At 42.7% G+C, this 19087-nt stretch overlaps 1 protein-coding gene across 1 annotated transcript in view; it reads left to right on the top strand.

Annotated features, from left to right (window-relative positions):
• Positions 1-15693, top strand: part of OTUD7B (OTU deubiquitinase 7B) — a 64543-nt gene extending 48850 nt beyond the window's left edge. The window contains exons 5-12 of the mRNA XM_074938490.1: positions 1303-1404; positions 4105-4232; positions 6935-7047; positions 8433-8560; positions 9240-9389; positions 10309-10423; positions 12258-12342; positions 13896-15693. Of these exons, the coding sequence (XP_074794591.1) occupies positions 1303-1404; positions 4105-4232; positions 6935-7047; positions 8433-8560; positions 9240-9389; positions 10309-10423; positions 12258-12342; positions 13896-15224 (2150 nt within the window). The 3' untranslated portion in view covers positions 15225-15693. The remainder of the gene's footprint in view (positions 1-1302; positions 1405-4104; positions 4233-6934; positions 7048-8432; positions 8561-9239; positions 9390-10308; positions 10424-12257; positions 12343-13895) is intronic.
• Positions 15694-19087: the final 3394 nt, after the last annotated feature.

Genomic DNA, 19087 nt, shown 5'->3' with positions numbered 1-19087 from the left:
TTCAAATGCTTTATACTACCTGAGAGCTCGGATTCCCAGTTTTTAAACTGTCTAAAGCACTAATCTGACAGTTCATATATTGATTGCTAAAATCACTTTCAAAGCTGCTTAGTTGGTGAGATATGTGAATTTTCCCAAGCACTGTTCCTCAACAAAAAGAACATTGTACAGTATATGTTTGCATGCTTAAGATATGAATGATGAAACCACCAGGAGAAACTAAAAATAGCATTTTGCAGTTGAAGATCGGCAGAAAAATCGCTAAAGGTTAAAGCGCAGGACTGGGAGCCAGGCCTTCCGGATTCTGTTTCCAGCTCTGCCCCTTAGTTCATGTGACCTCGAATAAGTCACTTCACCCTCTCTGCCTATGTCCTCAGCTGTAAAATGGGGCCGATCTAGTAATCTACCTCAAATGGATGTTGTATGATTTTAATGTACTGTATTAAAGCTTGTAAAGAACCTTGACATCTGATGAAAGACACTGTAGGTGTTTTGAGTGTCTTGCAGAATGGATTTGCTTGGCGTGCATGTTAGTAGACTGTAGTTGGTTGTGCATTCACCTTCCGGAAAAGATGATAAACCCCACCATCCCTGTACTCTCTCCTATTATCCCCCGTCAGTGTAGCCTAACGTACTTATCGCTTACAGCAACTCTTATTCCTTCCTTTTACATCTTTCATATGTTTACAGGTGGTAAGGCTTGGCTTTCCAGAGTGGCCAGGGACGTTTGTCTCTGATACTGGAGACACCAATTGCTATTTTTGTTTAAAGTGCTATAGGGATCTTTAACTTCCACAAGGGCCCTCATCAGACCCAGCCAGAGAGAATACTAAAGTCTCATTCAAAAGCCGACACAGCCGGCAGTATGGGCCACCTCGATCTATTTAGGCATAACTTGAGTTCCACATCCTTCTGGCTCAGACTGATTGGTATCAACTGAGCCATAGTAGCGCTTTGCCTTATTTGTTCAGCTACTACTGTAAGTGGGTTTCTCTGGCTGTTTACTTGTTACTTTGAGTTCCTTCCTTGTTTTTTTTCTTCGGAGAGATTTGTTCTCTGCTGAAAAACAGATTGAGGGGGAGGGTCATCTGTGTCAGAAAATGCAATGAAATATGTTTGTTCCCCTCTCCCTTCCCCACTGGCAAGTAGATACATAACTGCTTATTCCTGTTTGCCGGGTGCTCTGAGACAGGCCAAGCTACAATCCGTTCCACCTTTCGCCTTTGAACAGGCAAAGACAACGATTGCTCTTCCTGTGTCAAGTATGAGCTTACAGTGGGGGACTCTGCAATATTTCCACAGGTCGCCTGAACTGGTGGGCTAACGTTGATCCCAGCTGCCAAAGGCTACTTCCTCTGGCGACGACAGGCGACGGGAACTGCCTGCTTCATGCTGCCTCCCTTGGTAAGACCTCAAAACAATTCATGGTGAAGTGAATAACAGTTGTGACTGATCAGTTTTTGACACTTGAGTATCAACAGATCCAGAGAAGTTTTGCAGGCACAACTTCCAACCACTCACTTGATTTTTACCTCCTCCCTTAATAGCATAGTATGTTATAAAGGAAATAAAGAGAGGGTCATTAAGGAAGGGAAATAAAACTTGTTACATTTCAGAGAGGGAGATGATCTAAGTACAGGAGTTAGTCAGGAACTTGTTAGTTCCTGGATTTGTTAGTCAGGATTTGTAGCTTTGGGCACATCCCTTCACCTCTCTGTGCCTCCATTTTCCATCTGCTTCACAGAAGGGTGACAAGAACTAAAGTTTGAAAGGCCCTATGTAAGTGTGTGTGTTATTCCCTTCTTGAAAACCTACATAGTCCAGAATAACCTAGGATGGGGCAGTGAATTCTGGTTTGTGCATCTGTCTGCCTTTTTCTGAACCCATCCCTAGAAGAGCTTTATTCTTTCCTCAACAGCGTTAGCTTGCATCAGCCTGAAAGGACTAAGCCTGTCTTTCATTTTTAATGGTGCCCCCTCCCTCCCCTTCAGGTGAAGGATTTGTATCCTCAGAGTAATGAGGTAGATATGCAGCTGTGGGGAAGTTTCCATGAAAGAGATGCAGCTGAACTGGTGTTTCCATGAAAGACTGAACTAAGAGCAGAAGGGAGTAAAAAGTTCCTATAGTGCCCACATCCCTACTTGAGAAGGATTATTTCTGGGTTGGGTTTTTTTTAAGTAAAGTATGTAGCATTTCCCCACTTTGTCCTAGTCCCATTACTTTAAAACCTCTGGTTCTCCCCACCCCACCCCGATGTCTCTATTTTTAGACATGGATTTCTAAATGAAATGTGTGAAGGGTAGATATGTTCTCCAACTATGAAAGTGGTTTTTTGGTAGTAAATGAATATCCTTAACACTGTTTAGAACAGGGGTGGGCAAACTATGGCTCAGGTGCCACATCCGGCCCTCCAGACATTTTAATCTGGCCCTGGAGCTCCAGCTGGGGAGCAGGGTTGGGGGTTTGGCCAGCTCCGTGCGGCTCCCAGAAGCAGTGGCATGTCCCCCCTCCAGCTCCTACATGTAGGAGCAGCCAAGGGACTCCACATGCTGCCCCTGCCCCAAGCACCTCCCCCCGCAGCTCCCATTGGCCAGGAACTGAGGCCAATGGGAGCTGCAGGGGCGGCACCTGCGGACAGGGCAGTGCTCAGAGCTACCTGGCCATGCCTCCACATAAGACCTGGACAGGGGACATGCCGCTGCTTCTGGGAGCTGCTTGAGATAAACAGGACCCTCTTCTGCTTTAGGATAGCTTATCCTCTGGTTTTTAATCCATTTTATTAAGAGAGAAAAGGATAGTCTAGTGGTATAGGGACCTAGGCTGGGCCTTTGGAGATCCAGATTCAAGTCCTCTGCCCCAGACTTCCTGTGTGGCCCTGGGCAGCTCATGTAGTCTCTCAGTGCCTCAGTTCTCCATCTGCAAGATGAAGCTAATAGCAAGAATGCTGTGAGGATAAAGACATTAAAGATCGTGAGGTGCTCAGATTTTCCTGTGGTGGTGGCCAGATAAACACCTAAGATATCAGAAGCTTGAAAATGATATTTGTCTCTACCCTTCCCTCTGGCAAAGCTTACTCATATCTGCAAAGGGAATTTAAAGTAGCAGAGCCACCCGTTCTTCCCTCACACATTTAGTATAGGGATGCTGCCTCCTGGCCTGGGACCATTTTAGAAGCCCAATTTTTAGTCCCCGGTGATCTAATCTTCTCAGTGTTGGTATAATATTCTGAGGTTAAGTCAACAGAAGTTGAGTATTTCCTACATGGGACTGGTGCCGTTCATAAGTAGTGAAGCCAGCCTGCCTCATGCAAATGTTATCCTGGCCCCTGATTGATTTCAAGTAATTTATGGACACAATACTTTACTACCATTGATGGGGTTTTTGGTATTTTAAATTAAAAATGTCAACTTTAACTCGAACTTCCACATTTCTGTGCTACAGAAAAATGCTATACAGCTGTTGTCTTGTGGATAAGCTAGGGGCTTGGGGTCAGGATTCCTGGGTTCCATTCCTAACTTTGTCACTAACTCTCAATGTCCTTAGGCAAGTCACTTTATCTACCTGCCTTGGTTTCCCCATCTGTAACATGGGGATACAGTAGAACCTCAGTGTTACGAACACCAGAGTTACGAACTGACTGGTCAACCACACACCTCCTTTGGAACCAGAAATACGCAATCAGGCAGCAGCAGACACCCCAAAAAACAAAACAAAAAAAGCAAATACAGTACAGTACTATGTTAAATGTAAATCACTAAAACAGAAAATTTGAAAAAAGATTTGACAAGGTAAGGAAACTGTTTCTGTGCTAGTTTCATTTAAGTTAAAAGCAGCATTTTTCTTCTGCATAGTAAAGTTTCAGAGCTGTATTCAGCCAATGTTCAGTTGCGAACTTTTGAAAGAACCACCGTAATGTTTTGTTCAGCGTTACGAACAACCTCCAGTCCCGAGGTGTTCATAACTCTCAGGTTCTACGCACTTCCCTACTTCACAGGGCTGTTGTAAGGCTTTAGTGTGACACATCTTCAGAAGGCAGAGGCTGGAGAAAGGCCAGCGGCTATTAATGCTTTTCTTTTTCTCCCCCACTCCCTCCCCGCCACGTAGGTATGTGGGGTTTCCATGATCGAGATCTCATGCTGCGCAAATCGCTTTACACCTTAATGGATAAAGGTGTGGAAAGGGAAGCGCTCCAGCGGAGGTGGCGGTGGCAGCAAACACAGCAGAACAAAGAGGTAGGAGGCGAAGGAACGAAGACTGAGCTCTTAGTTGTGACTCGAGGAGGCATGTCCAGGCATAATTCTAGTTGGCTCTGGGACCTGCTTCCTCTTCTGGTAAAAGCTGAGCTTTTTAAAAAAATGTTAACGTAAATTTGGGGCAAACCCATAATGTACAATGAATTGGCTCACTCCGAAGGGAAGTAACCATCCATTTGAAGTACAGTTGTGAAACTTTTGAAGAAATTATTTTCCTGTGGTAAGGATGTTCTGTTGACTTATAGCTGTGTTAGCAATATTGGTGTGTGGTGTTCCTGATGTGTTAGGCTCCCAAGTGAGAGCCAGTGTAAATGGGATAATACAACGTGACTGAAAGCTCATACTTTCCTGTATTGTTACATTACGATTTTGCTGCAGCCATTCCTACTGTGCCTACGTTAGGGATCGCATCCTGTCACTACCAACAAAACAGTTCTTTCAGAGAAAAGAAATGCATCATACCCTGTGTAGGCTTCTCTTGTGATAAGATCGGAGAGACACTTCTCAGTCTGAGCGCTGTGTGGACTTTACCACCAAAAAAGGAAATTCACACACTCACCACATTAAAAGACCATTACAGTTGTGACACTAGCCCCAGAAAGCAAGGACATATGTTTGTCAGGGTGGAAAGTTACCAGATGTCCTTGAGTAGCTAGATAGAATACCATTGCATGTAGGGTCTAAAGAACACAGTAAGTTTTCCTTAGGGCTGTTTGATCTTTTTTAAAAACGTAATTCGTAAATAAGAGACTTTAGATTAATATTTCCCAGTTTAGAAAGAGAGAGCCATCCTTGTTAAAACTGAATATTTAAAAAACCAAATTGACTTTTCATCATTAATGTTAAAAGCGCAGATTTCAGCACCTCATCAGTCTGTGGCATCTGAGTGCTGTCTCCAGCTGTAGCCTGCAAATAAAGCACAATTATCCTGTGTGCTTTAATGACCTTCAGTGTTATGAAAGGCAGGCTTGTGCTAGTCCCTTTGTTTGGAAAATCTGTCTGATTGTTCACCTGGTGACTGACTGACATTCCAGAGTTCAGGTGATCTCTGCCACCAGTTCTTCTGTTCATGAGTAAAAGCCCTGGTTGAGTTGGGGAAGCATGTTATCCAACAAGCACAAACATTCTTTGGGTGTAGAGTAAGACACTAAAATAGCGTTGGTATCTCTGAGTGGAATGAGTTCATTTCAGGGGAAGTGGAGCGTCCAGTTTGAAATATTCAAGGTGCAGTTGAACTGTTGACTTGTAAGTTGGGGTTTGGATTGAAAAAGATTAGTGGTGCAAGCTCCCCCCTCCTCCTCAAAATAAGCTCACTGTAATGAGATGTACATTGTAGATGCTCAGATCAACTGAAATACTTAACAGTGTTCATGATTAAATTATATCATCATTATACTTCTGAATTAACACTTCCCTGAGACCAGCAGGGGCAGACACTGCTGCATTGGTTACTCTTGGTTCACATTTTGAATGATTTCATAAGACTAGTGATTTAATTTTCTAAAACTGAAGCTCAGGTTCTGGAGCACAAGATGGCAGAGAGGTATGAGTACACCAGGCTCCCATGCAGTCCCGCATTCCAGTCCTGGGAAATTGGATTTCTGAAATCTGATTTAGTAAGTTTGGCATAACGTCTTGTGTAGTCTAACTTCAAAATCAGTCTGACTTTTCTGGTTTTTGTTCTTTTAGGGCATTGTGATGGTTTCTGGTTCTTTTTACCTTAAATTGTCACTCTTTGTGGGCATGCTGGGCGTTAACATAGCAACCTACCAGCTTCAGCCAAGAGAGCAGGTTGAAGATTCCTTATTCCCAAAATATAATTTACTGAATGATATGATTCTGAAGACCACAGCTAATGAAAACATAGTAAAGGTGGCACCTGTGTAATACCACTCGCCAATAATCTTTTTGGATTATCAGCTTTTCAGGGCAAGGATTGCGCTTTCATATGTGGTTTTTTTGGTAGTGCTCAGCCCACTAGGGCACCAATCTATTTTGAAAGACCCCTGGGTACCGCTGTAATATAGATATTTCAGAATCGTGCAGTACATCATGTGAGACCAATCTGTGCTCATAACTGAAATGAAATGAATAAATGAAAGCACTAAAGTAGTGTGTGCAGACTAAAATGAAAGTGGGATTGAAAATGTAAACTCAGTTTTATTGTAACACCTCGAAGAATCACTAACAGCTGAAAATCTGCCCTTATGTGGGATCTTTCTGGACACTTTGCTGCTGGTTTGTTCTGTAGGAAGGGAAGATAAATTGCTTTCTAAAGCAAAACCTGGATGTCTGCTAATCCAGTTATAATTTCCTGCTACTGTCTCTCAATAGGTTATGCAATCTGTAACGCTTAGAATCAAGATGCCTTCAGTGTAATATTGGGATATTTAAGTTTTAGTCCAATTCTCCAGCTTTAAATATTTGTTCATATTTCCAGTGCATCAGAAATGTATTTATCTTTCACATGAATGGTAGATTCTGAATCTAACCCTATTATTGTGTGTTCTGGTTACTTGGTAGACGTCCAGACCATATCACTGTATGCTCTTTTGCATGAAATATATTGGCAGCTTTTGCAAAATTCTGTAGAGGAAATTGATGCTGGGGCAAATTAAAGCAGCTTGCTTCAGCGAGTTGGTAAACCCTTATTCTGTGTGGATTTTTTGTTTTTTGTTTAGTCTGGCCTTGTTTACACAGAAGAGGAGTGGCAAAAGGAATGGAATGAGCTAATCAAGCTTGCATCCAGTGAGCCCCGCATGCATTATGGTACAAACGGCGGCACCTGTGGAGGGTAGGTAGAAGACACCTGTGTAAAGATGCCAGATGCCACAGGGGTTTGGCGGGCCAGTCAGATAATTCAGTAGTCTTTTTTTTTTTATTATTATTTTTTTTTTCCCCCTGAGATGCCCTCGGTTCAAAAACAAAATAGTTCAGTGGTCTCGTAAAACTCACTGGACACCATTGGTGCGTGTCTTGCAGTAATTGCTTGTGGGGAGCTCAGGACTGGGACCAGAAGGTGCTGTAGGCGCAGCCCTACTTAAACGGTGAACTTTTGGGGCAAGGCGTCATCTTTTTATGTTGTGTATACGGAGGGCCGATCACAATGATCCATGATGGGGAACCTCTTCAGTGCTACTGCCAGCAGTACCTCTCTGTGTACTCTGGTTCTAGCCAGTGTTTTGTCTCATTAAAACTTACTCACAACTACTAGCGAGGGGCTTGTCTGTACCAACATTTAGGTTGCAGCAAGCTGGGGTATGAATCTACGGTGCGTTAATGCACATCAGCAGGGTCTGCACAGACAGCCTGCGGCAGGCTAGTGCAGGTAGATTCACGCCCCAGCTTGCCGTGAACGAGTTGTTTATGTAGGTGAGCCCTAAATCTTAAATATTTACCCTCACTCATGAGTAAGGCCCAGATGAATTAGTTGATGCCCTCTAGTGTTTGCAATTCTCATTTATTGTCTGACCTCTCAGCCAGATGACAGAGGCTAAAGTAAAAATAGCCACACACCAAGTTTAACAAAGAAGAGGAAAAAAATTTAATCTTCTATGTATTTGTGTTCCTAAGGATTAATGTCTCTACAAAGGCTACCATGAAATCCTTGTTATGTTCTGATGTTGGAGCACACTTTCTCTTCGCAGTAGACACAGAGCATTGGACAACATTTAAGGAGGCGTGTCTCTACTTTAGCGGGATCTTGTTGGCTCACAACTCGTGTTTGTCTAACCTTGTCCTAGCTTTCTTCTGCACTGGAACACTGGTGCTTCAGAAAGAGCGCTGCAGCACCAGATGTATTGATGCTCCATGTGGCAGGGAAGTTCATCAACACTACAGCCCTCTAACTGGTTTAGGGATTGGCTGTCTGCCTCCATTTCCCATCTGAAAAATAGGAATAATAGCCACCTTTTGAGAGCCTTAGGATGAAAGACCCTTTAGAAGTGCAACGTCTTAGTATTATTGGAGATGACTCATTGTCACGTTGTTTGGATTGGGATCCATACTGGCCCAAAATTCAAATCTGTTTAGTCCCTGCTTGCACCCATTTCTGATCTGATATTAATATGAGCTATGCGGATGCTTTATATAAACTTTGTTCAGAGTCTGTTTGTAAAGCAAGTGATTTAAAGGTGCAAAAGGTGAAGGGCTGATCACATTTCTCCATTATTTCCAAAGTGTTGACAGCTCTGAAGAGCCAGTGTACGAGAGCCTGGAGGAGTTCCATGTCTTTGTTCTTGCCCATGTGCTGAAGAGGCCTATTGTAGTAGTGGCAGACACTATGCTGCGAGACTCTGGAGGAGAAGGTAAGTCCCACAGGTCTGCAGTCCCCTTCGCTCCACTGCCAGGCTGCTTTTATTTATTCAAATGTATGTGGTGCAATTTAGTGGAATGCTTCCTTCCGCCCTTCACTCAGTTCCACAAGGGCTTTTTTTGCCTCTAAATTGACGAGGAGAAAAGATGCATTGCACTGGCTCTGGGTTATGCAGAGCTGCTGCAGTGAACCAGCTTGGTTCCGATGGAAGCTCTAAGGCATACCACTGAACACCTTATAATATGAGGTCTCGAAGGCATTGAGACAGCATGTACGTGATGTTTTTTTCCAAATTTGCCCCCATGTACTCATGTGCAGAAGGGAAATTCCACTCCCCATGAACATAATTTTCCACTAGCAGACTTTTTCATTTCCTGTCAGAAAAGATGAATCAATTACTGATCTTGTGTGTGTAAGTTTTGGGTATTTGTGGAGAAGAAAAGAAGGATGTGTAGATAGATTTAATTCCACAACTGTGCACCTCTGATTGTTTGTTTGTTTTTTATCCTTTCTAATGTGGTGGTGTCTGTTACCTCCTCCCTGATAAAATAATTTAGATAGACGGATCTAATGTGAAGGTGAAACGAGTTGGCTCAGTCTGTCAGAGGTTTCAATACAAATGGTTCTTAATAACCTATTCTGAAAAATAACGCACTATAAATTCTTTTCAGCATTTGCTCCTATACCATTCGGAGGCATCTATCTGCCCCTGGAGGTTCCAGCCAACAAATGTCATCGCTCTCCTTTGGTATTGGCATATGATCAAGCCCATTTTTCTGCACTAGTATCCATGGAGCAGAAGGAACCCATAAAAGATCAAGGTACCTTATAGGGCTTCTGATTTTTGGTTTTCACCAATTAATGCCCCCAATACAAAAAAGTCTTTTTTAATCCGCTAGACACAAGAAAAACTCCGGAAATGGTTGTGTGTGTCAAAAGGCTTGTCTTCATGGAACAGTCATGTGGACTATGGGTTGGGGGTGATTTCTAAAGAGCACTACTGTATTGCGTGTTAATTGGTCCATGTAGACCCTGCTGGTGCGCGTTAAAGGTTCCCTCGTGCGTTTTTAGTGGGGTACTGTTTGAAACAGTACTATGTTAAAGCACACTAAGGACTGTTGCAAACAGATTACTCAGTACAGTATATACAAAGAGAGCCCTGGGGGGAAAATAATTTTTAGACATCTACATATAGAACTCAAATTGCTTAAAACACACCCCCACCACCCCCAAATTAAATTATAAACCCTGAAAAACAGAATCTCTATTTATAGAACAAGACTGGTGACTTTAAGGCATGAGCAATAAGGCTGCCAGGCTAAGAGACGCTGCAGGTCCCAGACTGTGGGCATGTTTTGGCATTACACAAGCCACCCTCAAAATTGACACCCTCCTCAGTAGTGTCAGTCAAAGACTGAGCCAGAGAGACTGTGAATCACTCTGACTGCTTAAGGGTGACGCTCCCAGGATAGGGTTTCGACAACTGGAGCGCTTGGTGATATGAAGGAAGCTTAAGTTGCCCATGCTGTACCTACTCTGTAGATAAACATTTGGCTTCACCCTCCAGAGCTTTTCACGAACACTCTATTCGCTTTCCAAAGAAAATGATGCCCTGTAGAAATAGTAAACTGTGATTTGCCATTTCCGCTCCACATTACCTCTGTCCACTTCCACCTTGTTGCCCAGGCCTTTGTCCCTTCAGGCCCTAAACAAGCTGTGTTATTCCTCTTTCCATTGCAGCAGTGATCCCTCTGACTGACTCTGAACACAAACTGCTTCCCGTGCACTTCGCTGTGGATCCTGGGAAAGAATGGGAGTGGGACAGAGATGACACTGATAATGTCAAACTAGCAAGGTGAGTTCTCAGCTGGAAGTTAAACTCCCTGATTGCAGCTGCTCTGTCGCTTAGTATCCCCTAGCTAATAACTTAAATTTTAATTATTAGCATCTTGTTTCAAACTTGTGCTTGTGTGTGAAAATCATCAATAGAGATGTAGTAGCCCTTTTTTTCAAATGCTGTCAATTATTGTAAGGCCGTAGGACTGTATGGGCAGAAGTATTTAAGATCAAAGTACTTAAGGTAGGTGCAGGTTTATGTAGGTACTATATTATATGGAACAAGTAACCTCTCTGAAGTTATCAATCTAGAGCAGGTAAAAAACTTTTTAGCAGTGTATTTTCAAGGGCCAATTGCTTTTTGACCAAATGGACATTTTTGTGGAAAAATGGCTTTTGATGAAATCAGTCATATTTTTGTGGAGGGAAACGCTTATTTCCCAACCAGCTGTATTTAGATTTTTTTCTGTGGTACCTGCTTCAGGAATAAGTGCACATCATGTACAAATGACTGGCCTTTTAACATTATTACAAAAATAATCCTGTATGCCAAATTAATACAGAAAAATATTTTTGAATTTGGCCACATTTCACATGCAGTCATTTAATTTTACATAATTACAGTACAAAACCGTTTCTGCTGCTAAATCTCATTGAGGCCCTTGGAAGCTTACAGAAAACTCAATGGCACTAGTTAACTTTCTACAGCTCAGTCTTTTGTCTATTCTTGCATAGGGTTAAATAAGCCTTATTTTATTCAGTTCCAGAACTTCAAATGCCTTTATTTTTAAAGGGCCCTCTACTGGACAAAATTTAACTAACCTTTGCTCTTTAAGACCCTTTAAGTGTGGTCAAGTGTCTTAACATTTTACAGTCTCATAAACTTCAGCCAGTTAAAAGATAGAGCTCTCCTGAATAATTGAAGGCATGATGTATTTGTTCTTTGACTTTGCATGTGCATGTTTGCTGTAACCTAATCCCTGCTTCCTCAGGATCTCTTAGGTGATTTGTTAATTTCGTAGGAATTTATCCCCTGGTATGCCAAAGAACAACATAACTCCCCTTTCTGTGTAGGCAGGAACAGAGCCATGATATGTCTGCGTGCTACTAAGGTTGAGTTAGGATGCTGGATGATGCTCCGATTTCTCTTGTATTGCTGCTACCTCTTAAAGGGACACTGACAAGATAGAAATCCATATGCAGCAAATGTATGTGACCACTTCATTTTTTCAGCTTCAGTTAACTGAGATCATTGTGGCCAATATTCAACTATTTTCTTTTATGAAAAGAATACGTAGAATTTGTTTATGTAAAATCAGAAAAATGTAAATGATTTCTAAAGATACATTTATCTTTAAAGAGACGAGAAAATTGCTGCCTTGTTTCGTTGATAAAACTGCTGATTAAAAATAAAGTTTTTAGCGTGTGGTCAGTTTTCCTTTCTGGTTCTCATGCACTTGTTTTGTCCAAGTTTCCGGACCTGCAGAAGAATCTGAATTTAAAAACTTAAGTGAAATAACACTTTTACAACACTAGTGTGAACAGAAGTGTTTTTCAGAAATTCCTTTTACACAAATCCTGAATATGGGGCTTAAATTAACCTGATTTGTCCCATTAACTTTTTACATAAATGCTAGTCGTATAAGGAGGAAATTCATATAAAAAAGTACAGGTATCACTCCAAGGTATCTTTTGATCCAGTTATTACATTATAAAAATTAGCAAGCAATTTTTAATAGAAGAAAAAGGCAATTAAAGTATACTTAAATCTCCATGTATGGAAAATAGAACCGCAGTTACTAAAAAGATCCTGGATTGGTACTTTGTTTCATATCTTTTTTTTTTTTTTTTAGTGTGACATTATCATTGGAAGCAAAACTACATTTGCTGCACAGTTACATGAATGTTAAGTGGATCACCTTGCCGTGTGAAATGCAGGTAAAGAAACAGGAAATATTTTATTCCTTTGAACACAGTGATGCTTCCTTCCCACAGAGGACTAGACGGGGGGTGGACTTTTGCTTTCATTCTTGTACATTTCTTTAACCTGCCATTAGAAGGCCTGGATGTCATTGATTTGATCAGAAAGAGCAGAGAAATGCCATTCAGATGTACCTCTTAGATTCTGTGCACACTTTAGTAATAGTTTACATTAAATGTTAAAGCTCAAAATACACAGAGTCGCCAGTTCAACTTACTGCACTAACCACCTGGGATGTTCTGTACGCTGCGGGGTCTGGACACTTGCTTTACAGCCACCAGAAAGTGAATCAAGATATTAAGGTGATTCAGCTATAACTTCAGGGCCTTAAACCTTAAGAGGTCATATGTAGGGTTCGGAATACTTCAGCATACTCCCGAAATCCCTATGCTGTCGTATTGCCAAGTCATGGTAGCTGAATTAACAGTGAAAACATGGCTTAGATTCTTCCAGGTTCATAAAAATATATATATATATATATATATATATATATATATATATATATATATATATATATATATATATATATATATATTTTTAAAGGAAGTTGTGGGGTTGGTATAATTCAGGACCTGGAATGACTCCTCCAAATTCCGTGTGAATTGTTAAATTTCAAGCTTGGATCATTTCCAAGAACAAGATGCTGCCAAGGTGTGATGTGTAAGGAAAAAGCTCAAATGACTGCATTTAAAAGTAACAGTTCTCCTTCTGTCCCCCCCCACCATTCTTTTCCCCCCTCCCTCCCCATAGATTGTCCACAATACTTGTGAACCTATATCCTCTCTAAATCCTCGCCCGCCATGATGGGCCCCAGGTCATGACAAGTAAATTACATTAGTGAACTATGGGGGTATGGTGTCCCCTAGTGAAATGGGCCGCAGCTCTGAGCTTGAGCAATAGCTACCATTTTATTGTGGTGTCGTCTTGATTGTGGTTACTACTTCCAGAATCCAAACGGCTGCTCCTGTATCCCGTACAAACACACTATAAAGAACCACCCCACTATACTCCTGGGTTGTTTTATTAGGTGGGCTACATACATTCCTGCATTTGTCCTTCGTGGTGACCTTATAAGGGCTGTTTCCAGAATGCATCCAGAATAGCTTTTGTAGCTGGCCAGAAAGGGATAGGTCACCCTAGTAGAGCACATCTCTGGTTAAGGTCTTGCTTTCCCCCATTTAAATCTTGCACTAAGTTGATGCATCTGCAGAGCCTAATTTGTAAATGTAATTTTAGGGATGTATTTTAACCGTGTGGGGGTGTGCTATGGAGTACACAGTGATGTACATGCAGCCTTGTGGCTCAGCATGCTTCTCTGCAGCTCCTGTCACGGAGTAGCCTGTCTGCGGCTTTTGGGAGAGCCAGCATTGGTGTGGAAAAGGCTCCCCCTGGTGCGTGTTCAGGCCTTTCTAGTGAGCACCTGTGTGCTGCATCCACTCAGAATTTGGCCAGAAGACTGCAACTGCTGAACTAATTGACTTTCTCTGATGGCTGCTTTCTTTCTCCTTAGGCCCCTCTAGCCCAGCCAGAATCCCCTACTGCTTCCGCCGGAGATGATGCCCGCTCAGCGGCGGAATCTGGGGAGTCGGACAAGGAATCTGTCTGCAGTAGTACCACCAGCAACGGTGGCAGTAAGAGCAGCAAGGACAAGGAGAAAGAGAAGCCAAAGAGAGACCGAGAGAAGGACAAAGACAAGGAGAAAGAGAAGAAACGGACCGACTCGGTTGCTAATAAGCTGGGCAGCTTTGGCAAGACTTTGGGAAGTAAGCTAAAAAAGAACATGGGTGGCTTGATGCACAGTAAAACTGTCAAAGGAGGAGTGAGCAATGGGCAGGGGGAAACCTTGGAGAAGAAGAAGAAAGGATCCTTAAAAGCGAGGAAAGGCAGCAAAGAAGAAACTTCCCAAGGGGATTTGTCAGCCTCTGCTGAGAAAACCTGCCCAGGCCAAGTGAGCACCGAGAAGCAGTCAGATCCCTATAAATACAGCAACGACGTGAAACTTAGCCTAAGCATCCTGCGAGCAGCCATGCAGGGTGAGCGGAAGTTTATCTTCGCTGGCCACCTCAAGACCAGCAACCGGCACCAGTACCAGGAAGAGATGATCCAGAGGTACCTTTCTGATGCCGAGGAGCGCTTCTTGGCTGAGCAGAAGCAAAAGGAGGTAGAGAAGAAGGCCTTTGCAAACGGCGGCACTGCTGCCAAGAAGCTGGAACCGGAGGCTAATCTTCACAAAAGTGAGGATGTGCTACTGAATCCATCCTACCCCCAGTTGCCTCCTAGTTACAGCAGCCAGACCTCGGAGCATGTCATAGGAGCTAAAATGACAGCTTTTCCTTCCAGCTACTCGGGGGTCTTTACCATTCCCCGGCCCGCTGTGGTCAACTGTGTAGAAGGCGCACATCCCCCCAGCTATCAAGATACCAGGAGGCAGGTAGCAGGTGGGTCCTGCAGCAGCCTTCCTCCCTATGCTACCTTACCCAGACATTGCACTCAGGGGCGGCCTCACGCGTACCAAACTAGCCCTTCCCACCTGGGACGGCTCTCCCCAACAGAGATGGATGTACCCCCAAATTACCCCGTCGAGTGTGACGGCCCTGCCTGCATGGCCCCCCACAGCAACGGCTGCAGGGACCCCCTAGAGCAGGACAGCTTGCAGAAGGGAGCATGCGGGGACAAAAGCAAAAGCCGAATACTTTATAACGTTCAGCAGACCAAATGCAAGCAGCCGACCTGCAGTTTTTACGGGCATCCGGAAACTGGGAATTTCTGCTCCTGCTGTTACAAAGAGGAGCTGAAACGCAAAGAGAGGGAACGAGAAGCACTAATACACAGGTTCTGAAGAGTCTGGCTAGCGCTGCCATCTGGACCCATGAAGTATGGGGAATGCAATAATAATTACTTTCCATGCTCCTCTCTCCCTCTTCATAGGAGGGTGGGGACGGCTGGCTGGGGTAACAAATGTGATTCCACTCCAGTGTTCTAGTGGTGATCCATTTAAACGGAGTGGGGGGAACAAACCTTTCCTCCCAGGAGAGAGGGGGATGCTATCACAGCTTTCTTCTGGCAAAGGGTGACTAAGATTAGCAAGCCCCTGGAGGAGGCATGCTTGGGTCAGAGCACATGGTGAAGCAGGGAATAAGACGCCAGGTTCTTAAAATGATCAAATCAACAAGACCAAAGCTTTAAGTGAAGGCACGTGGAGAATACTGTGACTGTGTCCTTTTAGTTGGATTCCAACTTAAAGTAATTTAAAATAGCTTTTCAGAGGAGTTAGCAAAACAGCCCAGCAATTTTAGTTTAAATATCGTGGACCTTTTTAAGAAGAGATTTTAACATTGTTTTTATTCTTTGCTGGTACTGAAAAGAATTTAAAGTTGGAACTGGACAGTTTCAGTGTAGTGGCTCTGAAGGGGGCCCTCACCTCCAGACCCATCTCCATCCTATGTCTTCTGAGCGTGCCTCTTAGCAGCAGGCTCAGGACTCTACCCTTTAGATGGGCTTGACTATATTTTTTAAATTTTATTTTTAAACTTTTTGTGGGGGTGGGAGGGCTGCAATACCGAGTGTTTGCATTTTCTTACAGAAGTACTGTGCAAAATGATTCTGTTAGGGATACAGTCAAACCTACTTAGTAAGAATCAGTGTGAAAATGAAGTCGATGTCTCCACCCAGCAATAACCATCAGTGTGGAGAAGTAGAAGTGGAAAGGATGTATCAAGCACCCTGCAGCACTGGAAGCTAAATCTATACCAGTTTGCTGCTATTTTTACACACACGCACACTCTTTCTCTCTAACTTTGATTTTTCTACTTGAGCAAGTTATTTCCATACTACCTCTGTTGTGCTGAATAGCGTTAATTTGGCTCTGTTTTGTTGAGCCATAGCTGACATTTGAACAATGGGTAATAAAGATATTTTTTTGATAACAGGGCTAAAGAAACTGTAATAAGTACAGCATAGCTATTACATAATTTTAAACACACTTTTATTACGTGGTCCACAACTTTCCCTCCCTACCCTCCCTGAGTCCCCTGCAGCATTAGCGTGGACGGGACCTTTATGTCCACATGTTATTTTGCGGGTGGGCAGAACTTTAGCACTGCAGTGTTTGCACAGACATTTGTAAAGATAGACCCCAAACTGGAGCTGTCCTCATTCCAGTCTTGCACAGAGCAGGGGTGAACATTTGAAATAAAATTTGAATTGTAATGATAAATTAAAAGCTTTACAACGTTCCCTTTTTGGTTTAAGAAGGCATAACTATGCAATTTTCCATTTTAAGTCTGCCCATTGTCCTTAACTTGGGGGAGGGAAGGTTCAGCAAAGAAGATGAAAGTATACTTATACTGGAAAATGACCTTCGGGCCTTATTCTCTTTTACACCCAGGCTGTGTCTGAACATGCAAGTTGCACCAGTTTAATGTAAGTGTGTTTTTAAATGACTGATGCCTTGTCTACAGGGAAAAGTTGTACCCGTTTAACGAAAGGTGTGCTTTAAAATGGACGGACTCTTTTCCCATTAGGAATCGGCTGAAGCTAAACCAAAAGAAGCTGCTCTTAAACCAAAAGAAATGTCCACACAGGAGTTTGCACTGGCGTAACTTAACTGATTTGTTAAACCAGTGTAACTTTCTTGCGTAGATAAGGCTTTATTTAAAATGGTGCTAACCCCCTGTGGATATTATTTTGGCTGGAATGCCTTATTTCTGTTTAGCTTAAACTTCTTTCTAATTGACTGAAGCTAGGTGACTAGTGACATGAGTGTCCACTCGGCCTCTTCCACTGGTTTCACTAAATTGATTTTAAATCACACCTTTAATTAAACTGGTACTGCTTTGTGTTTAGACAGTCAGAAGCCCCTGTACACAGCTGTGGCAGTGTAAAGGGCCTCACAAGTAGGGTAACTATAATTGACAGATACCACTTTACACTGCCAGAGTGGTAGATCCGAGCCTGAGTGTAACAGAATAATGCCCCAGGTGTTTAGTTTGAGTGTTATATTCTCATTGTGTTTCCTGGCTGCGTTTTTCTTTCCCAGGAACCAAAACAGCAGCTCCACATTTGCTATGCTGATAAAACATCAGCTTTCAGTCTTATTTCCTTTTGTAAAAGGGGATCCATCTCCCGTTCTGGGCTGATTCCAGTATGCTATCAGCATTGTTCCATCCAGACCAAACTGATGAAGGAACAATGTCTGTTCTCCCTGCTGTCAGGTAAATGAGTCTGCAGCATTCTTCATGAGGGTGATGTAAGCCAAGGTTTTTCAAAAGTGCCTAGTGATTTTTGGGCACCCAGCCAAGGCTTCGTTCTCAGAAGCACTTTCTCAGTCAGACCCCTCTAAGGTATCTGAAGTTGGGCCCCCAAGACTTGAGATCCAAAACCACTAGTTGCTTCAGAAAATCTTAGCCGTATAGAGTAAATTGAAATTAACCAACCGGTTTCAGGGCAGCTTCACTTATTTTGTAAGCTGACATCCACACACACAATGCTAGTTAAAAATAATAGACTAGCTAGGAAGATGCGAGTTACAAACACTGAATCAATTCACTCTTCTAAAAGGAATTCATTTGAAATCTCTTGAGTTTTTGCTACAAAGATTCACTGCTCTTTAAAAACAGCTTAGCTGGGTGCTTTAATTCTCCAGTGGCAGCATTCACTGACAGTATATTCTTATTAATGAAGTTTGACTGTATTGTCCTCTCTCTCCGAAGACTGTTTGAACCCAGCTTGCTGTACTGTGGTGTGAATGTAAACCTGTACATAGTGGATAGGAGTCTGAAAGCGTGAAAGAGAAACACACAAAGTCAGACTCTCATATGCCAGGATCTGATTGCTCAGTAGTTTGGCAAAGAGATAGTGGAAGTTTAGCAGGTGAAGGGCAAGTTTCCTCAAACATTTGTTCTCCCATTTAACCCAGCTCTGCAATTTTTGCACACGAAGAACTCCCCTTAACTACCCTGGGAGCTGAGACTGCAGGATGGGGCCCTGACCGCAGGCGCTGCTGCTTGTGTGTCGTCCGTTATTAGACAGAGGTTTCTGTAGGATCTTACCCTTGCAGTCAGTTTCTGGCATTTGCTTGTCTGCCATTTTTTTATTGCAGTTTAGGTATAGTTCATAGCTTTTTTAATCAAAAAAGAAAAATTTGAACTTCAAACAAAGTTAAGTTTCCAATTAAAAAAAATTTGAAGAGTATTTTTTCTATAAACTACAGAGTTTCAACTATTACCCTGAACATAACTGATTCCAAAGCTTTCCCGCCTTAATATGTCATAATGAATTGACTAGAGAGGTATCTATTGAATTTCTGTAGAGCTGCTAGGATTTTTTCAGGTCATTTATGTTTCCTTATAGTGAAAGTGTTTTTGTGTGTGTGTGTGTGTGCGCGTGCGCGTTTTTAAAAAAGGGATGATTAAATATACATTTTATATTTATTGAAAGACAGTATTAACCGTCAGTTTTCCTTTGCATAAACATACTGAATCAATTGCCCACGCAGCATTAATCTTCCTGTGGTGGGGCTGAGTATTTTACGGTACTTTATTTTTTTTAAAGGGGATGGGAGTGGGTTGGGAGGGCGGGAGGAAGGAAGAGCAGCAGTGTGGACTCCAAAGCACCTTTGTTTTAAAATGAGTACCAAACGCTCCGCTCTTCCAAGAACCAAACAGGAGGGGGCTTTTCCGTGTCTGCTGGCCTGGCAGGATT

Source organism: Natator depressus, chromosome 24 (genome assembly GCF_965152275.1).
Source record: "Natator depressus isolate rNatDep1 chromosome 24, rNatDep2.hap1, whole genome shotgun sequence".
NCBI classification, from domain to species: domain Eukaryota; kingdom Metazoa; phylum Chordata; order Testudines; family Cheloniidae; genus Natator; species Natator depressus.
Note: the sequence above shows the minus strand (reverse complement) of the source record. Positions and strands in the feature narration are given on the sequence as shown.